At 46.7% G+C, this 21,424-nt stretch overlaps 2 protein-coding genes across 4 annotated transcripts; both read left to right on the top strand.

Annotated features, from left to right (window-relative positions):
- The first annotated feature begins 286 nt into the window (after positions 1-286).
- Synpo2l (synaptopodin 2-like) lies at positions 287-8,840 on the top strand. Of its 2 annotated transcripts, XM_013025621.1 has the most exons (4): positions 287-391; positions 2,211-2,362; positions 2,787-3,301; positions 6,697-8,840. In XM_013025621.1, the coding sequence occupies exons 1-4, from the start codon at positions 287-289 to the stop codon at positions 8,838-8,840; spliced, it is 2,916 nt and encodes a 971-aa protein (XP_012881075.1). The 2 variants fall into 2 exon arrangements, with proteins under 2 accessions (XP_012881075.1, XP_012881076.1); XM_013025622.1 differs by lacking the exons at positions 287-391; positions 2,211-2,362; positions 2,787-3,301 and adding an exon at positions 4,446-4,559.
- Positions 8,841-12,610: 3,770 nt separating this feature from the next.
- Myoz1 (myozenin 1) lies at positions 12,611-20,608 on the top strand. Of its 2 annotated transcripts, XM_013025613.1 has the most exons (7): positions 12,850-12,956; positions 13,028-13,029; positions 14,262-14,346; positions 15,434-15,612; positions 17,294-17,540; positions 17,798-17,963; positions 20,101-20,608. In XM_013025613.1, exons 3-7 carry the CDS (start codon positions 14,274-14,276, stop codon positions 20,330-20,332), a joined length of 897 nt encoding a protein of 298 aa, XP_012881067.1. In that variant the 5' UTR covers positions 12,850-12,956; positions 13,028-13,029; positions 14,262-14,273; the 3' UTR covers positions 20,333-20,608. The 2 variants fall into 2 exon arrangements, with proteins under 2 accessions (XP_012881068.1, XP_012881067.1); XM_013025614.1 differs by lacking the exon at positions 13,028-13,029 and having other exon boundaries at positions 12,611-12,952; positions 14,256-14,346; positions 20,101-20,604.
- The last annotated feature ends 816 nt before the right edge of the window (positions 20,609-21,424 follow it).

The following is a 21,424-nucleotide window of genomic DNA, read 5'->3' as shown; positions in this document are numbered from 1 at the left end:
TATGCTATAATTAGTTCTCAGAGTAACACAGCTGGGAGAGGGAGGGGAATACAGCCAGTAACTATTTTGAGCTTAGCTTCGATTGACGGGACATGTGTACTCGACTGGACTGATCCTAGGACCAGGTTGCTTGCCTGTGGTGTATGGTGTGTGGGGGGAGGGCGGGCAAGGCCTGGGGCAGCAGGAGCAGGACAGCCAGACAGGCAGGCCGGACGAGGTACCAGCGCCTTAACTTCTCTCCCTAGGACACTGTCCAAACGCCAGGGGCCATAGGCCAAGCTGAGAGATGGGTGCTGAGGAAGAGGTGCTGGTCACATTAACAGGGGGAGCCCCCTGGGGTTTTCGACTTCAGGGGGGGGCCGAACAGAGGAAACCCTTACAGGTGTCCAAGGTAAGGGAGAACCCCTGAAATGAAGTTTCTGCAAAGGGGAGACCAAGGGAAGCTGGGAAAGGTCATGTGGTGGCTTGTTGAGGGAGGTGGGGTCAGTAGGAGGCTATGTAAAAGAGGTGGTGGGTGAGTGGGCAAGGAAGCATGCTCAACTCTGGTAGGGGGAACAATATCTGATCACAAGCATTCTCTGGTGGGTGGGTTGGGGGAGGATGTTAGAGAAGTCAATTCCTAATTTCTAAGGAGCAGAGGAAAAGTAGGCCCTGCTTCTGTCTCTTGCAGGTCCCTAGGAGCAAAGGTCTGAGCTGGTCATCCAGTATTTGTTTTCCTATATGTGTGCCTCTATTCCAAACTCCAGGAATGTGGGGAAGGCTCTAATTTCTCTCTGACTAAATTGATTTGTGACAAGCTGAAGCTGTCCTGCCTTGCCCAGCCCTGCCCAGCCCAGCCCTGCCCTGTCCTTCCTTCAGTACTCCTTTTTCCCTAGGTCAGATTTTTCCCATTAATAAACAAAGCTTTCTTTTTTATATGTTAGCAGAATAACATGTAAGAGCTGGCTTTTCAGGTGAAGTCTTTACCCTTTGGTTTTCACCCTTCAACTTAGTTATCTGAACTATAAAATGTGGGTAGTAGAACCATTCTAAGAATTAAATGCAATAACATGTAGCACCATGCCAAATACTTAGTAAGAACTCAATACAGGATAGCCATGTGTGTGTACACTTAGTATACCTCTACACACACACACACACACACACACAAATACACACACACCACAATATCCCAGAATCCAACTGGTTGGCTTCAATCTGGAATACTTTAACTTGTTGTAGAAAGGAACTATTGGGAATATCTTGGGATTTATAATATCATTTCTAGAATCTCCTCCATGTAGTTTTTTCTGGGCTTCTTTCATTTAGTGTTCACTCTACCTCCCACCAGTATGCCCATTTTTTTCCTAGAAAAAGGATTCCTGAGTTGCAGGCTCATGCACTCCCATTTTGTGTGTGTGTGTGTGTGTGTGTGTGTGTGTGTGTGTGTGTGTACAGGGGCTTAGACTCAGGGCATGAGTGCTGTCTGTTAGCTTTTTCACTCAAGACCTGTCATTCTACCGCTCAAACCACACCTCTACCTCCTGCTTTTTAGTGGTTAATGAGAGATAAGAGTCAGTCTCTCAGATTTATCTCAGTCTCCTGAGTAGCTAGCATTACAGGGGTGAGCCACTCACCCATGGCTCCTCCAATCCATTTTTTTTTTTTTTTTGTCGGTCATGGGGCTTGAACTCTGGACCTGGGTGCTGTCACTCAGCTCTTCAGCTCAACGCCAGCGTACTACCACTTGAGCCACAGCGCCACTTCTGGTTTTCTGGTGGTTTATTGGAGATAAGAATTTTACGGACTTTCCTGCCCAAGCTGGCTTTGAATTGCAATCCTCAGATCTCAGCCTCCTGAGTAGCTAGGATTATAGGTGTGAGCCACTGGCGCCCAGCTTCCTCCAATCCTTTTTATCCTATAAAGTTCCTTCACATGGGTCCTTCTTTTTTTTGGGGGGGGGTCCGGTCGTGGGGCCTGAACTCTGGGCCTGGGTGCTGTCCCTCAGCTCTTCAGCTCAAGGCTAGCGCTCTACCACTTGAGCCACAGCGCCACTTCCGGCTTTTTTCTTTTTGCTTATGTGGTGCTGAGGAATCGAACCCAGGGCCTCAGGCATGCAAGGCAAGCACTCTACCACTGAGTTACCTTCCCAACCCATGGGTCCTTCTTATCTTTTCATTCTGTTCTCCTTTGTGCCCTCCATCATCTATAACATTCCTCCAACATTTCAGATCCGAAGACGGAGCCAAGCTGGCAGAGCAGGGCTCCGAGAGAGGGACCAGCTCTTGGCAATCAATGGAGTTTCTTGTATCAGCTTTTCTCATGCCAGTGCCATGAGCCTCATCGATGCCTCTGGGAACCAGCTTATTCTCACTGTGCGGCGGTATGGACTCTTTCCCTCTCTTCTCCTTTCTTGTCTGTTTCTGCTCTATGTCTTACTGGCTTGGTTTCAGCAACTAACAAGTACTTACTTCTGTTCATTGGTTTCTGCGGCCGTACAAATGTTTGTGTATGCCTTGCAAAGGGTTTGACTGTATGTGCAATTAAGGGATTTAAACAATGGATCTTATGGGATTTGAGAACTGGATCTACTTTAGTCCATGTATTATCTCCTCCTCCACCTATCTTCCTCAGAGCTCACAATCTTCCAAGAGCGTTTGCTTCCTGCTTTGTCCTCAGATCTCTTCACTCTTCCCAGAGCATCCATTCCAACTGTATACCAGTTCATTTCTCTTCCTCCCCTCTGGATCTCTTTAGCTGTTAGATATGCAGCCCTTCTCTCATGTTCTGTCACCTTTCCCATCTAGGGTAGCAGATGAAGGACCTGTGAGATCTCCATCCCCTGGGGAGCTTCAGGCACTGTCACCCTTATCTCCATTAAGTCCAGAGCCCCCTGGTGCTCCTGTTCCCCAGCCTCTTCAGCCTGGAAGTCTTCGCTCACCCCCGGACAGTGAGGCTTACTATGGAGAGACAGACAGTGATATGGATGGCCCTGCCACTCAAGAAAAGCCCCGCCGACCCCGCCGCCGAGGTCCCATGCGGCCTACCCCTCCAGGAGCTCTACCTGATGAAGTCTACTTGTCTGACAGTCCTGCAGAGCCAGCACCTGCCATTCCTGGTCCTCACAGCCAGAGTGACAGTCGTGTGAGCTCCCCATGTTGGGAAGAAGGGCCAGCCCTTCAGCCATCCTCAGCTGAGGCACTGCTGTTACCCCATGGTCCACTCCGGCCTGGTCCTCATCTCATCCCTATGGTGGGTCCTGTCCCCCATCCAGTGGCAGAAGATCTTACTACCACCTACGCCCAAAAGGCCAAGCAAGCCAGTGAGTGCCTGAACCCTCTTTTCTTTTCTTCCTAGCCAAGATCATAACTCTAAATCTATTTCTCCCTATCTACACTTTCTGTCTACCTGTTGGATAGAATCTTTGAGATAATTAGAGAAGGGTGATAAATGAGAGGGAAGAGGAGTTGTTATGGTCCTCATTATTTTTGCTATTTGAACCAGTGTAGGGAAAAGGGATAGGTAGTTCAAGCCAACCCAAGAGCAGACCAAGTCGGGAAATTGGAAAGTGACATGAATAGATGAAGGGTTTGGTGGTTGCTCTTGTTTTGCTGTGTGTCAGAGTGGAGAAAAGGAGGATGGCAGACACAGAACAAGGGAGTACACTGAAGCAAGGTAACACTATAGAAACTTTACAGTATTAATTGCAATCATGGTATCAGAGCTACTGTTACCATTTTTAAGTTCAGTTAGGATTCCTGAGGCCTGGGAAGCTCTGGGATGGTCATGAGATTCCTAGGAAGTAGGAGAGAGAGGGATATTTGGCTCCTTATCTTAGGCAAGAATGCAGGCCTGGGCAGAAAAAGCCAATTGCACTTATCTCAGGCTCTCTGCTATTCTTGATGTGAGCTATAGAACCATATCTGAGAGTCAAGTTTCTCCCTATCTTGGGCCTCCCATAGAGACATTTTGTCACCTCTAAAATCTCAGGATTCCCTCTCTAGCTGTTATTTTTTTCTTTCTTCACATTCTGCTATTGATTCCTGATCCATAGAATTTTGTGTCTCCAATGTCTAAATAGAAGCTAAGACTATGATGATTTAGAATCTGACCATCTATGAGTGTCAAATAACCCACAAAGAAATTCCAAATGAATGTTCAGTATCACATACTTATGCCCAGTTCTCATTTTATCACCCCCTCCCTTCCCATCCTGCTGGGTAAGACTGTAGTTGGTGGCTCAGGATATTTTTAGCAGATTGTCCAGTGGAGTGGTGTAGGGGGAAGGGGAGGCAGGTGCCCATGTCCATCACACCAGGACTTGTGGGGCAGTGAAAGAAGGGAGGGAGGTGGCCAGGCTCCAAAAATAGCCCAGTGAGCTCATTCAGCTGCCAGCTCTGGGGATCAAACAAAGGGGCTTTAAAAGGCATTGGGGGTGGCTCAAGCTGGTCCTGCTCCAGCCAGCACTGCCTTTCTCAGCATGGAGACCTTTGAGCCCATCATCCAAGAGCCCCTCACCCAAGCCAGCTTCGACAAAGCCCCAGGCCCAGGTCCTGAGCTCCAAGACCCATTCTATGCAGGTACCTCCCACACTCACAAGAATATTGGGGTCTAGAATTGAGGGTGAAACCTCAACCATTTAGGAAGGGTAAGGTAATCTTTGGGAAAGGTTATACTCTCTTGTCCCCTCATTCTTTTTACTGTCTTCTTTTTCCTTTCTTCAGGAAAGTCTCACTGCTTCTTTCTCAGAATAGGTTAATGCTATGGCCACATCTCAAGGGGGTTTGATGGGCTGTGGAAATCTCATAGGAACAGAGTGTATAAAAAGAGAAAGGTGGGAGCACATTATGAATACCTGAAGGTATGCATGTGTAAGTCTGTTGAAGATACATGAAAACAAGAAAGTGTCTTTATACACATACAGCTAATGACAAGAATGCTTTTAGAGTAATAGTTTCTCACAGTGGGCCTTAGTACAGCATTAAAAGCTAAATTTACTTATATTATTCATCCTCATAGAAACCCTATGAGGTAGCTATTATCTTTATTTACAGATGAGAAACTTAACTTCAATGTGGTGAAGTAACTCTTCCAACAACCCCAAACCTGAAATTAACTCTGACTTTGGTGCCAATTCCTCTTATCCACAGGGCTATTTATTCTCTGTTGTGCGCATTGAGAAAGCAGTTAGAAAGCAGCGTGAATGGAAAATAGATGGAATTTCAAGAATTTTTTAGGAACAACTGAGACCATGAACTAGTATCCTTGTGTAAGACTGGGTCTTACAGCAGAGCAGCCTCTCCCATTTCCTAGCTCCACCTACCTAAGCCCACATGGCATGGGAAGTCCTGCTCTGATTCTCTTCAGCATATAGTCTTTGTGTGCCTGTTAGTGGCTGCCTGAACTCTCTACCCAAAAGTCTTGGCAGATGGGGGCAGGCAGTTCTAGCCGCCAAAGAAACCTACTCTACTCCCACCTCCAAGTTGTGGGAAACAATCTATTTACCTGGTGACGTTAAAGGAGGATCCTAAAGATTTGGAAGGTTGCCTGGAGAACAGGATCTCTGGCTGTGAGTAACCAGTGGAAATCATAGAGAAGTTCTTTGGAGGTTGGAGGGCAGAGATGAACTCTGAAATTATGTCCTAATTATTACTAATAGGGTCTTTGCAGGGAAACTCTGGGAAGAAGAGCTACCTAGATGGTACAGGTGTATAAATGTATTTGCGTAACTATGTTTTAATGTGAGGACAAGTGTGTTTATTGTATATGTGAACTGAGGTGTGTGTATCCTGGAATATACACAAGAGAAAATTATATAGGATAAAGTGTACCGACAATTTGCTTTCAGTAGTCTGATATTCTTGTTGAAATTATATGAATTGGAGCTATCCCTATGAGTGTTCATGACATGTGACAAGGGTAGAATTGAGACAAAGAGCCTTGTGGCCAACAATCCTGTCTGAGCTGGGCACTGGTGGCTCATACCTGTAAATCCTAACTACTCAGGAGGCTGAGATTTGAGGATTGTGGCTTGAAGCTAGCCCCAGCAGGAAAAGTCTGTGTGACTCTTATCTCTAATTAACTACCAGAAAAAGCCAGTAGAGGAGCTGTGGCTCAAAAAAAAACTAATAAAACTACAAAACAAAAAGAAACCCCGAAGAACAGTATCCAGGCTCTGAGTTTTTCAAGCCCAAGGACCAGCAGCAGCAACAACAACAACAAAAATCCAGTATGTCTTGGTCATGGTAATGGGCAATAAATTCCAAACTTGGCAAATGGCCTCAGAACAGTCTCTGGACAGAAGTGTCCCTTCCCATCTTTTGCTCTCCCTGGGACCTGCCTTATTTCCCTGCCTTCCATTAAGAAAGTGACACCTCCTCTCCACCCTTATTGCCAGCCAAGAATGAGAGGCAGGTGTGGAATGTGTGGAGTGGGTAAGTGCACATCTCTGGGAAGATAGGAGCAGAATGGAAAGGAAGAGAGGATGTGACCAGGGCAGTGTCACTGTCCTTGATTTCACCTTTTACCCTCTACTTTGTCCCCAAGTCTCTGAGTACTTTGCCATAGGCAAAAGATACTGTAGGTTCTAAGGGTGAAGATAGAAGGTAGGAGGTGGGAGAGAGCTGCCTGGGGTGAGGTGTGTGTATAAGTTTTGGGGAGCAGAATTAGGACAGGATACAAAGCCCCACTCATCCGTCTACCTCTCTGTCTCCTCAGAACTGCAACGTGCAGAATCTCTCCAAGAAAAGAGTGTGAAGGAGGCCAAGACCAAATGCCGGACCATTGCATCTCTGTTAACTGCAGCCCCCAACCCTCACTCCAAGGGGGTGCTTATGTTTAAGAAACGACGGCAGAGAGCCAAGAAGTACACCCTAGTAAGTTTTGGGGCTGCAGCTGGGACAGGCACCGAGGAGGAAGAGGACGGCATCCCCCCAACGAGTGAGTCTGAGCTGGACGAAGAGGCCTTTTCAGACGCACGCAGCCTCACCAATCAGTCTGACTGGGATAGCCCCTATCTGGACATGGAGCTGGCCAAGGTGGGCTCAGGAGCAACAGAGGGCCAGGGCTCCGGGCAGGGAGGGCACCTGAGCGAGGTCTTCGGGCGAGGGGTCCAGCTCTTTGAACAGCAGCGCCAGCGCGCAGCCTCCAGCACCCTGGAGCAGGCTCAGGTGGGTCCAGCAGCGGTGCTCAATGGGCAGGGCCCACAGTCACCCCCTCGGGCCCAAAGTGCTCCTCCGGAGGCGGCTGTGCTCCCACCCAGCCCTGCCCCGGCCCCTGTGGCCAGCCCCAGACCCTTCCTCCTAGCTGGTGGGGCCTCCAGTCCATCCCCAAGCATCTTCAACAGGTCAGCTAGGCCCTTCACCCCGGGCTTACAAGGGCAGCGGCCAGGTACAACCTCGGTTATTTTCCGGCCATCAGCCCCCAAAAGGGAGACCGAAAGCCTGGGGAGCCTCAGCCCGGTGCCACCCCCCTTCGCGTCCTCTCCGCAGGGGCCCACCCCTGCGTCCAGCTTCGCGCCCCCCGCGGGCTCCCCCAGCGCTGCCCGCTCCCCGGGTCCAGTTATGGCCACCAGCTCCCTGTACATCCCAGCCCCCAGTCGGCCGGTCACACCAGGAGCCGCCTCAGAGCACTCAGCTCTTCCCGGTGCCATGACCTCCACTGCTTCCATCTTCTTATCGTCTCCCCTGCGACCCTCTGCGCGCCCGGAGTCGCCGGCCCCGGGGCCCGCGGCCCCGGAGGTCCCCAGCGCTCGGGAGCAGCGCATCTCGGTACCCGCTGCCCGCACCGGCATCCTGCAGGAGGCCCGGCGCCGGGGGACCCGAAAGCAGATGTTCGCACCGGGAAAGGAAGAGACGAAGAACTCGCCCAACCCCGAGTTGCTATCGCTGGTGCAAAACTTGGATGAAAAACCCCCGGCCGGGGGTGCGGAATCCGGTCCGGAGGAGGACGCTTTGAGCCTGGGAGCTGAAGCTTGCAACTTCATGCAGCCGCCAGGGGGCCGGGGTTACAAGACCCTGCCCCACGTGACCCCGAAGACCCCGCCCCCAATGGCTCCCAAGACCCCACCCCCCACGGCTCCTAAGACTCCACCCCCTGTGGCTCCCAAGCCAGCCTCTCGGGGGCTCCTGAATGGGCTAGTGAATGGGACGACCCCTTCCGCTGGAATCCCTGAGCCACCGAGGCTGCAGGGTAAGGGTGGGGAGCTGTTTGCCAAACGGCAGAGCCGTGCCGACAGATACGTGGTGGAAGCTACACCTGGTGCTGGCTTTGGCCCCGGTCCCCGGCCTAGAAGTCCTTCTCCCACCCCCTCACTGCCCCCCTCCTGGAAATACTCACCAAACATCCGTGCCCCCCCTCCTATTGCTTACAACCCACTGCTCTCACCCTTTTTTCCCCAGGCTGCCAGAACTCTCCCAAAGGCCCAGTCCCAGGGACCTCGGGCAACCCCTAAGCAGGGCATCAAGGCCCTGGATTTCATGCGGCATCAGCCATACCAACTTAAAACAGCCATGTTCTGTTTTGATGAGGTCCCTCCAACTCCTAACCCCACTTTAGGGCCCACCAAAACCCCCAGAGTTCAGGAGATCCGCCGATTTTCCACTCCAGTCCCCCAGCCCACTGCAGAACCCTTGGTACCCACTGTGCTTGCTCCCAGAGCAGCTACTACATTGGATGAGCCTATCTGGAGGGCAGAGCTGGCCTCAGCCCCTATCCTTAGCCCCGCCCCTCCTCAAGAGTCTCCCAGGGGCCTTGGGGTCACCCTCAGCTCCTGTGGTTTCCAAGTAGCCAGGCCCAGATTCTCAGCCACCAGAACAGGACTGCAGGCTCATGTGTGGAGACCTGGGGCAGGGCATAAATGAGCAAAAGTAAGTCCCAGGACCAAGGAGAAGTGGTGCTTCTCATTTCCTATCTTACCACTTCTCTCAGGTACCTGGAGGCTAACTTCTTTCCTGCTAGACCTAGTTGGACTTATGTCCCATTCCTAAGCTTTCTCTTCACTCTCCAACTCCTTTGCTGCTTTCTAACGCATTATCTTTGCTTCAGTCTTTTTGCTTCTTCTTCTTCTTTTATTTTTTTGCCTAGATTTCTGTCTATAACTCCTGGCCTCTTCACTCATAGGCCTCCACAGGTTTCTACTTTTTTTTCCAATATTTTATTTTTCACTGTGGGCCTTGTTTTAATGTTCAGTGAGAAGCACACTAGGAGCTTAGACAAGAAGTTTACCGCTAGCCAAGCAGAGTCTGAATTGACCCCTGTGTGCATTAAACCCTGCTCCTCACTGTTTTCCTAGGTATATATTTAGGTATCTATATGTGTGCCAATGAGTATGTTTGAATGTATGATCAGGATCTGATCTGGAAAGTGGTTAGATACATATGCTCTTGTGTCTGAAGCAAGAGTAAGAGGGAAAATTTAAATAAGCTTTCAATTTGAGACTTAATCTTTTATTGATAGGAGGGTCAGAAATCTCCACATAGACTGTCAAGAGGAATGAACTGTATTGAAGAATAACTCGAGACCAGCTTCTGTAGCAGAGGCACAGCATTTTGTGAAATGAATGCAGTCTGACAAGACTGAAGGGCAGGAATAATTTTCATGATGCTGTGTTACACCACACAGTCCCCCCAGTACAACCTGGTATCCAGGAAGTAAAAAAAAATCAAAAATTTCTGAAAATGAATAAATTATTATCCTTATTGCTTCATGATTCAGAAAGGAAAGGAAAGAGAGCCAGGGTGAGGAGAGTGAGGCAGAAGCTACCAGGGGAGCAGAGATGAGTAAAAATGATCTAATCACAGATAGGAGTATGGTAAAGAGAGAAAGCAGTGTTGGTAGAAAGTAAAGTTGGCTAGCAAGAAACCAGCTGTGTGCAAGAGGAGTATTGATGCAAGTCTGAAGAACTGTTAGAGTGAAAGAGGTGTGAGGATGTTTTCTGAGTGTAGAAAGAAGAGTTGGTGGCCGTGCACCAGTGGCTCACACCTGTAATCTTAGCTCCTCAGGAGGCTGAGATCTGAGGATCTTGGTTCAAAGCCAGCCCGGGCAGGACTCTTATCTCCAATAAACCACTAGAAAACTGGAAGTGGCACTGTGGCTCAAGTGGTAGGGTGCTAGCCTTGAGCTGAAGAGCTGAGGGACAAGTGCCCAGGCCCAGTTCAAGCCCCAAGACTGACAAAAAAAGTAAGAAAGAAAGAGAGAGAAAGAAAGAAAGGAAGGAAGAAAGAAAGAGAGAAGAGTTGGTGGCTATGCTACCATCTCCTGGAAATTTACCCTTCAATTTGTCTTCTAAATTTTGTTATGACTACCTAGGAAAGGGCAGAGAGGCACACAGGGCCAAAATCTCCTTTAAGTCCTACCCCATCCCTTAAAAGCCTAGCTCTTCTTCCTTTTCAGCTTCAGATCCTAAACCAAGAAAGACATGGATTCCTCTCCCACCAAGACCACCACCAGTCATGTTTGCTGTTTGATCTGGAAAGTAATCATTTCCTTTGCAAATTGGGTGTGAGTCACGGTTCTTTGGTTGTGCACAAGAATAAACTTATGCCTTATACCTTCTGTTTCTGTCATCTTTTCTGGTTTTATATCCAAATCCTGATTTCTCTTGATTACTAATCTGTTACCTTGATCTGATTTCTGATCTCTATTCTTGTCCTTCCCCCTTTTGTTTTTACCCTTTTGCTCCTTTGTTCCTTTCCTCCAAATCTGTCTTATTCCCTCTCCTCTTGGTTTTCTCTTCCTGCAGTCTCCAGCCAGGTTCTTTTCTCTCTCCTTCATTACCTTCCAAGTACATTCTTTTCAGAACTGGGAGATCTTGTTTTAAAAAAACCAACAAAACCCAATGCTGGGCGCCGGTGTCTCACGCCTGTAATCCTAGCTACTCAGGAGGCTGAGATCTGAGGATCTTGGTTCAAAACCAGCCAGGGCAGGAAAGTCTGTGACATTCTTACCTCCAATAAACCACTAGAAAACCGGAAGTGGCACTGTGGCTGAAGTGGTAGAGCGCCCGTCTTGAGCTGAAGAGCTGAGGAACAGCACCCAGGCCCAGAGTTCAAGCCCCACAACTGACAAAAAACAAAAACAAAAAATAAACCTCTTAACCCTTCAGGATTTCCCAGCTCTTTGGAGGAAGCAACCATGTTAAACATAATTCTCTAAGAATTAAGTGAAGGCAAGTGACTAGGTATGATATGGGATGGGAGAGGGAAGAAAGGCAGATCAGTGTGAATTGTGACAAATAGAGAAGGGAAGGCACTGGAGGAAGATTGGAATGAAAGACATTTTTAGAAGGAAGGTGCCATTATTCAAGTTGACCAGCAGAGGGCACGTTTGTGCCAATAACTAGGTATCTACCACTAGTTACAATCTGATTTTTTTTTCCTTCCTGACCTGTGACTTGAAATCTGGGCCTAGGCACTGTCCTTGATCTTTTTTTTTTTTTTTTTTCTTCAGTACTGGGGTTTGGAGTTTCCCACTTATTTATTTTTTTGGTTGGTCCTGGGGCCTGAACGCTGGGCCTGGGTGCTGTTCCTCAGCTCTTCAGCTCAAAGTAAGCTCTCTACCATTTGAGCCACAGCGCCACTTCCAGCTTTTTCAGCTTACGTGGTGCTGAGGAATCGAACCCAGAGCCTCATGCATGCGAGGCAAGCACTCTACCACTGAGCCACCTTCCCAGCCTCTTGATTTTCTTCTTTTTGCTCAAGGATAGCACTCTACCACTTGAGCCGCAGTGCCACTTGCAGCTTTTTCTGTTTATGTGGTACTGAGGAATCAAACTCAAGGCTTCATGAATGAGGCAAGCATTCTACCACTAAGCCACATTCCCAGTCCTGTTATTTATGTTTTCTAATTGCTTCCTTGGGTTGGACAGAAACAGAGAAGATGAAGGGTCTAGAGGCAGCAGAAGCTGATATGGTGAGGGGTGGGAAGAGGATATTCAATCCTTAGGATTGATTTATTTATTTTTGGTCAGTTGTGGAGCCTAAACTTGGGCCTGGGCACTGTCCCTCAGCGATTCAGCTCAAGGCTAGCGCTCCACTGCTTGAGCCACAGCTTTTTCTGCTTATGTGGTGCTAAGGAATTGAACCCAGGTCCTCATGCATGCAAGGCAAGCACTCTACCACTGAGTCACCTTTTCAACATGAGAAATGTAGGATGGAAGAAAGGCATGGCCAGGAAGAATAGAGAGTTTACTGAGGCACTAGATATATTCTGAAAGTTTCAGAATCACTTCCTGCTGGGAATTGGTGGCTCACATCTGTAATCCTAGCTATTCTGGAGGATGAGATCTGAGGATTGCCTTTCAAAGCCAGCCTGGGCAGGAAAGTCCATGATACTCTTCTCTCTAATTACCAAGAAGATGGAAATGGCACTACATCTCAAAGTGGTAGAGCACTAGAACACAAAAGCTCAGGGACTGTGCCCAGGCCCTGAGTTCAAGCCCCAGGACACACACACACACACACACACACACACACACACACACACACACACACAGAGTCACTTTCTAGGCTGTGATAGGGCAGTGATGGCTGTAGTGGCAGAGCAGTGGCCACTGATTCTAGCTGGTTTTCTCTCCTACTCTGAATCCCTATCCACCACTTACTGCCTGTTTCCTCTGTCCCCTTGTCTTCAATTTCTCACTAAATGCTTTGGATCTTAGACTGTAGGAACAAAGGAAAAATAGAGCTTCTGGGCAGATTTACTCCTGACTCAGACAGCTCAGTAGAAGAATCCCAAAGGTGTTTCTCCTCTTCTGAGCCTCTGGGCAAGGAGTACAGGATCTTGGTTTCAGGGTCTCAGTACCCCCTGTGCCATTTGAGCTGCTTGCACTCATCGTCTCTATTTATAACTACCCTCCCTCCCCCACTGCCAGTGCTGCCCCCACGCCTGCCCAGCTCAGGTTCTCCGGTCACAGCAGCTCAGTCCTCCAAAGCTGCTGGACCCCAGGGAGAGCTGACCACCAACTGAGCAGTCGGTAAGTTTGCAGCCCTATGACTCAAGGGGCTGGAGCCCCCTCTGCTGACTTTTGTGTTTGCAATTGATCCTGCAGGAGTAGCCTTATCCCCATCTCTGATCAGCTCTCAGCTGTCTAGTTCAGGGAGCAACAGAAAGTTGGAAGGAGAAAGGCCAAGGAGGTTGGACACGGCAGGGATGGGGGTGGGGGGGCAAGATAGTAGAGAAGTCTCCTGATAAATAGGAATGGAGTCTGAGACCCTGCTAAAGTGGTCAAGTTGCGGGTGTGTTTTTAAGACAGGACTCCGAAGAAGATAGAATGTCTCTGTGTGTCAATTTCTGTTAAGGAGGAGCTGGAGTGTATCTTTGCCCAGTTTGGCCTCATCCAGATCTTATTACTAAATTCCAGTCTTCCCTCAATTTCCTACTGCTATGATAGTGTTGATGTGACACGCATCAGTGTCTGAATGCCCTCTCATTCCCTTTCCATTCCAGCTCTGAGGTCTAGTCTAGGGCAGAAGTGACTGAAGGAACAGGGAGCATACCCATGACCTCCCAAGGCCATGTTCCAGCTGGCCCAATGAGAGAATAACAACTTCTATGTAGAAAGTCCATGAGACTCCTATCTCTAATTAACTACCAAAAGGCTGGAAATGACCCTATAGCTCAAAGTGGTAGAGCACTAGCCTTGAGCACAAAAGCTCAGGGACTGTGCCCAGGCCCTTCTTTCTATGTATTTTTAGTTGAATCTCCTCAGGTCTGGCAGAACATTTCCTTACTCCTCTGGGCCTTGAGGGAGGATGGAGGAGCAGAAACTAGAGCTTGGAATCATAGCCTTACTCTGATATTTTCAATGCAAATAAAGAGTCCAATTATTTCACGCCCTTGAAATCGTCATTGTTATTGTCTTTTAAACACTCTGCACCCCTCATCTATGTTCCTAATCAACACAGGCTGTATGTAAAGCAGCTTATAACACACTGGTAAAAGGTAAGGACAAGGCATGCAGTTACATGTTTTGTTCTGCTCCCTTAATAAACAGAAGCCCCAAAGCAGTGCTTTTTTTTATCTTTTGGGGACATATACATTCCTATATATATCTAATCGGAGGGCTGAAGATATAGCTTAATGGTAGAGCACTTGCCTGGCACATACAAGGCCTTGGCCTTGAGTTAACACTAGTGGTGGGAAAGGCAATGAGGAATAGATACAGAAGAAAAAAGAAATACGAGATTTGTGTCCTTAACTCTAGGTAAAGCACTGCTTTGCTGCAGACATCCACTCTTCCATGTTGTCTATACTTTATAACCCTTCCACCCATCCAGGTTGAGTCCACCTCCACAATGCCGCTCTCAGGAACACCAGCCCCTAACAAGAAAAGGAAATCCAGCAAGTTGATCATGGAACTCACTGGAGGTAGGGTATGCTTGCTCGTATTAAAGATAACCGTGACTCAAGAGTCCCAGAACTAACGTAGGTTTGAATATATTTTAAAAACAAGAGGAATTCCTCTGATGGGAGGATTTGGGGATGGGGTTAAGGGAGAGGTAAGAAGGGAAGAAAGAGGTAGAAAGGATTCAATATTAATAACTTACTGTTCTACCTTTCACCTTGTAATCTGAGATGATGCCTTGCCAGGTCCAGGGCCACAGGAGCCATGGTCAGGGAGTGTGTTTGAAGAAGAAAATATGATAGAGACTGGTATAGACTAAATGTCTTAGTATATGGCTAATCTTTTTCCCCCTAGAGCTAGGGAACCTAGCACTGGGTAAGCACTTAAAATGAACAAAACTGTGGAGGCATGCTACCTGTGGAGGGAGGATTTGAAGAGCTTGCTCAGGCCTAGAGGCTCTTTGGAGCCAGAATTTTACTGAGAAGGGGAAGAGTTTGACAAGAATCTGTGTTTAAAGGTGACCAACTCCATGTAGGATTGGCCTATTAACACTCCTCATCCTACAGAACGTTTCTCCAATGCCTTCCCCTACCATCTATACTTTTTGCTCTCCATTCTAAGCCTATATATGACCCTTTGACCTTCTTCATATCTCTTCTCTGGTAATCCCACTGTTAAACCCCCTTGTAACCGAGCTTCTGAGCATTCTGTTTAACTCCAAATTCACTGTGTCAAAAAGTTCTCAGGCTAGGATTGTGGCTTAGTGGTAGTAGAGTGCTTGCCTTGCATGCATGAAGCCCTAGGTTCCATTCCTCAGTACCACATACACAGAAAAAGCTGGAAGTGGAGCTGTGGCTCAAGTGGTAGCCTTGAGCAAAAGCAGCTCAGGGACCCTGAGCTCAAGCCTCAGGACTGTCCAAAAAAAAAAGGAAAAAAAGTTCTCACAAACTAGAAGGACCTTGACCAGACATCAGACAACACAGAACACCCTAAAATGATCTCTCCCACTACACACACTTTGTTGTGAAAGGTGTTTGCATTCTGAGCCCAGAAAAAAAAACAAACTATTTTCCTCTTTCCCTTGTTTCCTCTTCCCCACCGCCCTGAAAGGTGGACAAGAGAGCTCAGGCTTGAATCTGGGCAAGAAGATCAGTGTACCAAGGGATGTGATGTTGGAGGAGTTGTCCCTGCTCACCAACCGGGGCTCCAAGATGTTCAAACTACGCCAGATGCGGGTGGAAAAATTTATCTATGAGAACCATCCTGATGTTTTCTCTGACAGCTCAATGGTGAGTTTGGAACAATTATTCTCTCAGAGCTTAGTGCTCTCCCCACTCTTTTTTTGGACAACTTTTTGGTAGACCCTGAACATCTAAAAGTCCCTCAACCTCTTCTTCCTGAAAATTTATAAAGTCATTAAGTCCCTAGAAATAATGAGCATCCAACTATTGTAGGGTGAGCTACAGCCCATCTCTGAAACTTGGTCTCTGTCTTAGAGCTAGTGAAGGAGAGGGGAGTACCACACCCTCAGGGAGAAAATTCCTTCCCAGTATGGGTGTTAAAATAAGGTTGCCAGATAAAACAGAACAACCAGTCCTGTATTTTGAAGTTACGATACACAATGAACATTTTGCTAGGTAAATATGTACCATACAATATTTGGGACATAAAAGTAAAAGTTTAGAAATACAGAATGCTGGGGGTGTAGTTCAGTAGTAGTGTATGGTTAGGGTTCAATTCTCAACACCAAAAATAAAAAAAAATCAATGAAGCAAACAAAACTCAAACAGGATTCTGAGTTAAATTTGACTTTCAAGTTTATATAATGAATTATTTCCTCTTATGCAACAATTAGAACATAAAAATAAAAATATATACAAGATGCCTGCCCAAATGTGGATTTCAGATGTATAATGAAGCATTTCTTAGTACAAGCATAAACCACACAATGTTCAGGGCATGTTTATACTAAAAATTGATATGTATATGAACTTCAAATTTGAATGCTGCCCTGTAATTTCATTTACAAAATCTGCCAAGTCTAGAAAGTGTTAAATGTGGTTTTATAGCCATCTTCTTCTTGAGTCATTCTTTTTTTTTTTTTTTTAAGGAAGTGGGGTCATTCTCTCCCTTAGAGACTCTAGGTAGATGACTAAAATCTTCTTTTTTCAAGATCCTACATTTTCTAGTCAGGCTCCTTGTCCAAAGAAAGAGGAGGAGAAATTGGAGAGAGGCAGGGCACAGGATGTTACAACTAGGGAGGGGGAATACCTTTTCTATTTTCTTTTTTCCTCTTCTACCTTCTTTGAGTGGCTGAGTATAGAAATAGCTGTCTACATGGTTGGGGCTAGGGCAGGAGTGTCTGTCATTGGCCTTTATGTAGGAGCAGGGTAAAAGTGCTGAGAGGGTCATATCTAACTTTAGGAGACTGAAGCCCTTCTCTCCCCTGGATCTGGTTACAACTGGGTGGAACATGGGGGTATACATGGTAAGGTGGCCAGGAGAATCTCCTTAAGGAGTTGGTGGGGTTATTTTTAGGCATTGGGACTGAATCCAGTGTAGTGCTGTAGTTTCACTGTCAGGAAGTACTGGTTCAACAGGCACCAAGAGGGGAAATAGAGGAAAAGGAAAAGAGTTAATGACTGTTGGACTGAGGAAGGGAGAGGGTAGAGATCTCTATAGTTCTCCCAGTTAAGATTAGGATTTCCCTAACAACCCATTCTCTCAAGTTTTAGTTGAGAAAGAAGTCTTATTTAAAAATAAGACAAAAAGAGGTCTTATTTAAAAATAAGAGGACACCTAACTCTCTTAAGGATAACTTCTTAGTCACTCAGTCCACTATCTATTTATTTGAAGGGGAATATAAGAGGATTCAGGCTTTTCACTTCCTCCTTTACCATATATAGCTTTGTCTTTGTCTGTTTTTATATTTGTTGCTAACCTTCCCCTTGTTTTGTATTTTCTTTTCAGGATCACTTTCAGAAGTTCCTTCCCACAGTTGGGGGACAGCTGGGTACAGCTGGTCAGAGTCATGGATTCTCCTATGGTCAGAGCAGCAGTGGAGGCCAAGCAGGAGGCAGTGGCTCTGCTGGACAATATGGCTCTGACTATCATCACCAGGGCTCTGTTTCTGGAGCTGGGGGTGCAGGTGGTCCTGGGGGCCATGCTGGCAGAGGAGGAGCTATCGGCACAACAGGTGCTGGTGAGACAGGATCAGGCAAGTACTCATATCCAAAAATAATGTCTGGTTCCTAGAGCAGATATCCCTAGAAAGGAGGTCCAGGCTGGATCTGGCTTTTCAGATTCAGTCATCTGACCCCATCCTGTCGTTATGACACAAACCTTACATAATTCTTGGGATGTTATACTTTTAGTCTCTTGTCCTGGCAACTTCCCTAGTGTGAAGGTAAGGGATAAACTTCATTGGCTACTAACCAACAATTTTAATTTACTTTTCTTTCCTGTGGCTACCAGGAGACCAGGCAGGTGGAGAAGGAAAACATATCACTGTGTTCAAGACCTATATTTCTCCATGGGAGCGAGCCATGGGGGTTGACCCCCAGCAAAAAGTGGAACTTGGCATTGACCTGTTGGCTTATGGGGCCAAACCTGAACTTCCCAAATATAAGTCCTTCAACAGGTAGGGTGTCAGGAGAGGAATCAGATGCATTCTAGTGTGTGGCAATGTCCCTTAGTTGACATTAGACTTACAGTTCAAGTGTTTCAGATTATGGAGGAATGGCAGGAATAGGGGGGCCCTAAGGGCAGGACTTTGCTCTTTTAACTCTAGCTCAGCTTCATCATAGCACTGTGATTAAAGAGAAATTCATTAGAAGGCAGGATATGACTCTTGTCCATAGGCCACTTATTAGCAGTAATATATGTGTGTATATACACACACACATATGTATATATGTCACCTCTGAGCCTGGTTGCTTTAAATGGGAAATAATACATTTATTATTTAAAATAATGTAGCATGCCATTAAAGACTTCTTGAGGGGCTGGAAAGGTGGCTCAGTGGTAGAGTGTTTGCCTTGCATGCATGAGGCCCTGGGTTTGATTCCTCAGCACCACATAAAGAAAAAAGCCAGAAGTGGCACTGTGGCTCAAGTGGTAGAGCGCTAATCTTGAGCTGAAGAGCTGAGGGACAGCGCCCAGGCCCAGAGTTCAGGCCCCACAACTTGACCCAAAAAACAAAACAAAACAAAACAAAAGACTTCTTGAGGATCCCTTCTGTTCCAGGTCAAAATTTTCTAACATTCCTTGTAGTATAATTGCATTCCTTTATACTGCACTAAGTTATGAAATATCTATACTTTTAGAATTGGGCATCTCTAGGCCATGGATAGAAAATCTTATGTGAAAGCAGGGCAGGGAAGATCTAAAGCAATGCTTTTGCACTTGTTAATTCCTCTCATCTAAGCCATCCATTATCTATTTGGGGCCATGGTGTAGTTGTGGGGGTTGTCTCAATTTAAGATGAGCCCAGCCGGGCGCCAGTGGCTCACACCTGTAATCCTAGCTACTGAGGAGTCTGAGATCTGAGGAGTTTGGTTCAAAGCCAGCCCAGGCAGGAAACTCCATGAGACTCTTATCTCCAATAAACCACTAGAAAACGAAGTGGCGCTGTGGCTCAAGCGGTAGAGCATTCACCTTGAGTTGAAGAGCTGAGGGACAGCACTCAGGCCCAGAGTTCAAGCCCCATGACAAAAAAAAAAAAAAAAAGATGAGCCCAGATCTTTAGGTTTATATGGTTTAGTGTTACTTTTTTGAAATGCTGGTATGGGTCACAACTACAACCTAGACTCCTTTTCTTATTATTAATTTTGAGGAAATAAGCAAACCAGGAAGAGGGGGAACAAGATACTAAGAAAGAAGAAAAATAGCTGGGCACTGGCAGCTCATGCCTGTAATCCTAGCTACTCAGGGAGACTGAGATCTGAGGATCGTGGTTCAAAGCCAACCCAGGAAGGAAAGTCTATGTGACTCTTATCTCCAATTACTCACCAGAAAATTAAAAATGGTGCTATGGCTCAAAGTGGTAGAGTGCTAGCCTTGAGTGCAAAAAACTCAGGGACATTGACAAGGCCCTGAATTCAAGTCCCACGACGACCACCACCACTACCACCACCACCAACAACAAAGAAAAGAAAGAAAGAGAATGAAAGAGAGAGGGAGAGAGGGAAGGAGAGAGAGACAAAGGGAGGAAGAAATAAACAAAGAAAAATAAAAAGAGCAGACACAATCCCAAACTAGAATTTGCAGACTTCACCTTTTTCAAGAAAGTATATGGGGGGCTGGGAAGGTGGCTCAGTGGTAGAGCTCTTGCCTTGCATGCATGAGGCCCTAGGTTCGATTCCTCAGCACCACATAAGCAAAAAGAAAAAAGGCAGAAGTGGCGCTGTGGCTCAAGTGGTAGAGCCTTAGCCTTGAGCTGTAGAGCTGAGGGACAGCGCCCAGGCTCAGAGTTCAGGCCCCACCACCGGACCCAAAAAAAAAGAAAGCATAGGGGCTGGGAATGTGGCTTAGTGGTAGAGTGCTTGCCTAGCATGAATGAAGCTCTGGGTTTGATTCCACAGTATCACATAAAACAGAAAAAGCTGGAAGTGGTGCTGTAGCTCAAGTGGTGGAGTACTAGCTCAGGGACAGTGCTCAGGCCCTGAGTTCAAGCCCCAGGACTGGCCAAAAAAGAAAAAAAAAAGTGTAGCATTTCATTGATACAATCCTGTTTCTTCTGTTGTTATTCTTAACTAAATAATATGTCCCCTTCTCAGGACAGCAATGCCCTACGGAGGATATGAGAAGGCCTCTAAACGCATGACCTTCCAGATGCCCAAGTTTGACTTGGGACCTCTGCTGAGTGAGCCTCTGGTCCTCTACAACCAGAACCTCTCCAACAGGCCTTCTTTCAATCGAACCCCTATTCCTTGGCTGAGTTCTGGGGAGCCTGTAGACTACAATGTGGATGTTGGTATTCCCCTGGATGGAGAAACAGAGGAGCTGTGAGCTGGTGATTCTTCCTCTAATTTGCATCATTTCCCCTTTCTGGTTGCAATTTGTTGAGGGATCGCTGAACAGGATGCCTCCACTGTTAATCCAATATCCTTGTGGGAATAGAAGGGAAAAGGTGGGTGAGATCTGCTTCTCTAGCCTTCGTTTCCCCATTCCAAGCATACTTCCTTACCAATTCAGAGTTCCCCTTCTACTTATACCATATGGAACCTGCTCTTTTATGGATTTTTCCTGCCACTGGTAACAGTCAATAAACTTCAAGGAAATGAACTCATTCTTCCTCTGATATGTGAGGGCAGATGAAAGCTGAGACTAACAATGCACAAAGACTAATTAAAGCCAAAGACTAAACACACCTTATTTAGACTTTATGACCAGACTGGTTACTTCCATACCACACCCACAAAACCACATTCATTAGGTATATACAATGGCATACTTATTTAGTAGTATAAGACAAATGCACAAACACATGTGCTGGCCCACATGTGGGCAAAGCGAAGAAGCTATTGTGTAAGGAGGTTAAGAAATAGGTGTTGATGACACTGGTGTAAATTCTATTTATCCAATTAAAAGCTATGAAACAAGAAAACTGGGAAAGTAAAATAAGGGTATTAGTGAAATGAGATTCCTTCCTATATCTTAGTACATTCCTTCCCCACTCCACAGTGTAGCATGCTTCCTTCCTAGGCAATACTAAGCCTATTTAGTAAAGGCAGTAAATAATCAGCCTCCAATCCTCTTTACCTTGGGATGGCATGTCTCTGGGGCAGCTACCACCATATAAGGCAACAAGAGCCCCTTAGAATGACCTTCAGGTCTGGGCAGCTGCAGGGCTCCTTATCTACTACTTTGGCAGCAGCCATAAATCCTAGTCTGCCATGATGAAGCCCTCATGTCCACCCCAGGGTCTCTGCCTTCTAGTCCCTTCTAGACCCTCCTAAACCTCCTAGGTTATATAAGTCATCTCAGACAATAGCCAGTTCTTCTTTTCTCTTCTCCCTTGTGAGAAGGGGTCTTGCCAGCCCCTTTCCTGGCAATAAACCTTTCTTTGTTCTCTGTACCTGGATGTCTGTGTGGTTTTCT

The sequence above is a fragment of the Dipodomys ordii genome, unplaced genomic scaffold (genome assembly GCF_000151885.1).
Source record: "Dipodomys ordii isolate 6190 unplaced genomic scaffold, Dord_2.0 Scaffold86, whole genome shotgun sequence".
NCBI classification, from domain to species: Eukaryota; Metazoa; Chordata; class Mammalia; order Rodentia; family Heteromyidae; genus Dipodomys; species Dipodomys ordii.
This window is presented reverse-complemented; position numbering and strand designations above follow the sequence as displayed.

What these genes read in the sequence shown, in the direction of transcription:
- Synpo2l (XM_013025621.1), top strand. Translation starts at nt 287, where the DNA reads ATGGGTGCTGAGGAAGAGGTGCTGGTCACATTAACAGGGGGAGCCCCC. An exon ending in AACCCTTACAGGTGTCCAAG is followed by an intron (nt 392 to 2,210) that starts GTAAGGGAGAAC and finishes CCAACATTTCAG; the next exon opens with ATCCGAAGACGGAGCCAAGC. An exon ending in CCAAAAGGCCAAGCAAGCCA is followed by an intron (nt 3,302 to 6,696) that starts GTGAGTGCCTGA and finishes CTGTCTCCTCAG; the next exon opens with AACTGCAACGTGCAGAATCT.
- Myoz1 (XM_013025613.1), top strand. Translation starts at nt 14,274, where the DNA reads ATGCCGCTCTCAGGAACACCAGCCCCTAACAAGAAAAGGAAATCCAGC. An exon ending in TTTTCTCTGACAGCTCAATG is followed by an intron (nt 15,613 to 17,293) that starts GTGAGTTTGGAA and finishes TTTTCTTTTCAG; the next exon opens with GATCACTTTCAGAAGTTCCT. An exon ending in AAATATAAGTCCTTCAACAG is followed by an intron (nt 17,964 to 20,100) that starts GTAGGGTGTCAG and finishes TCCCCTTCTCAG; the next exon opens with GACAGCAATGCCCTACGGAG.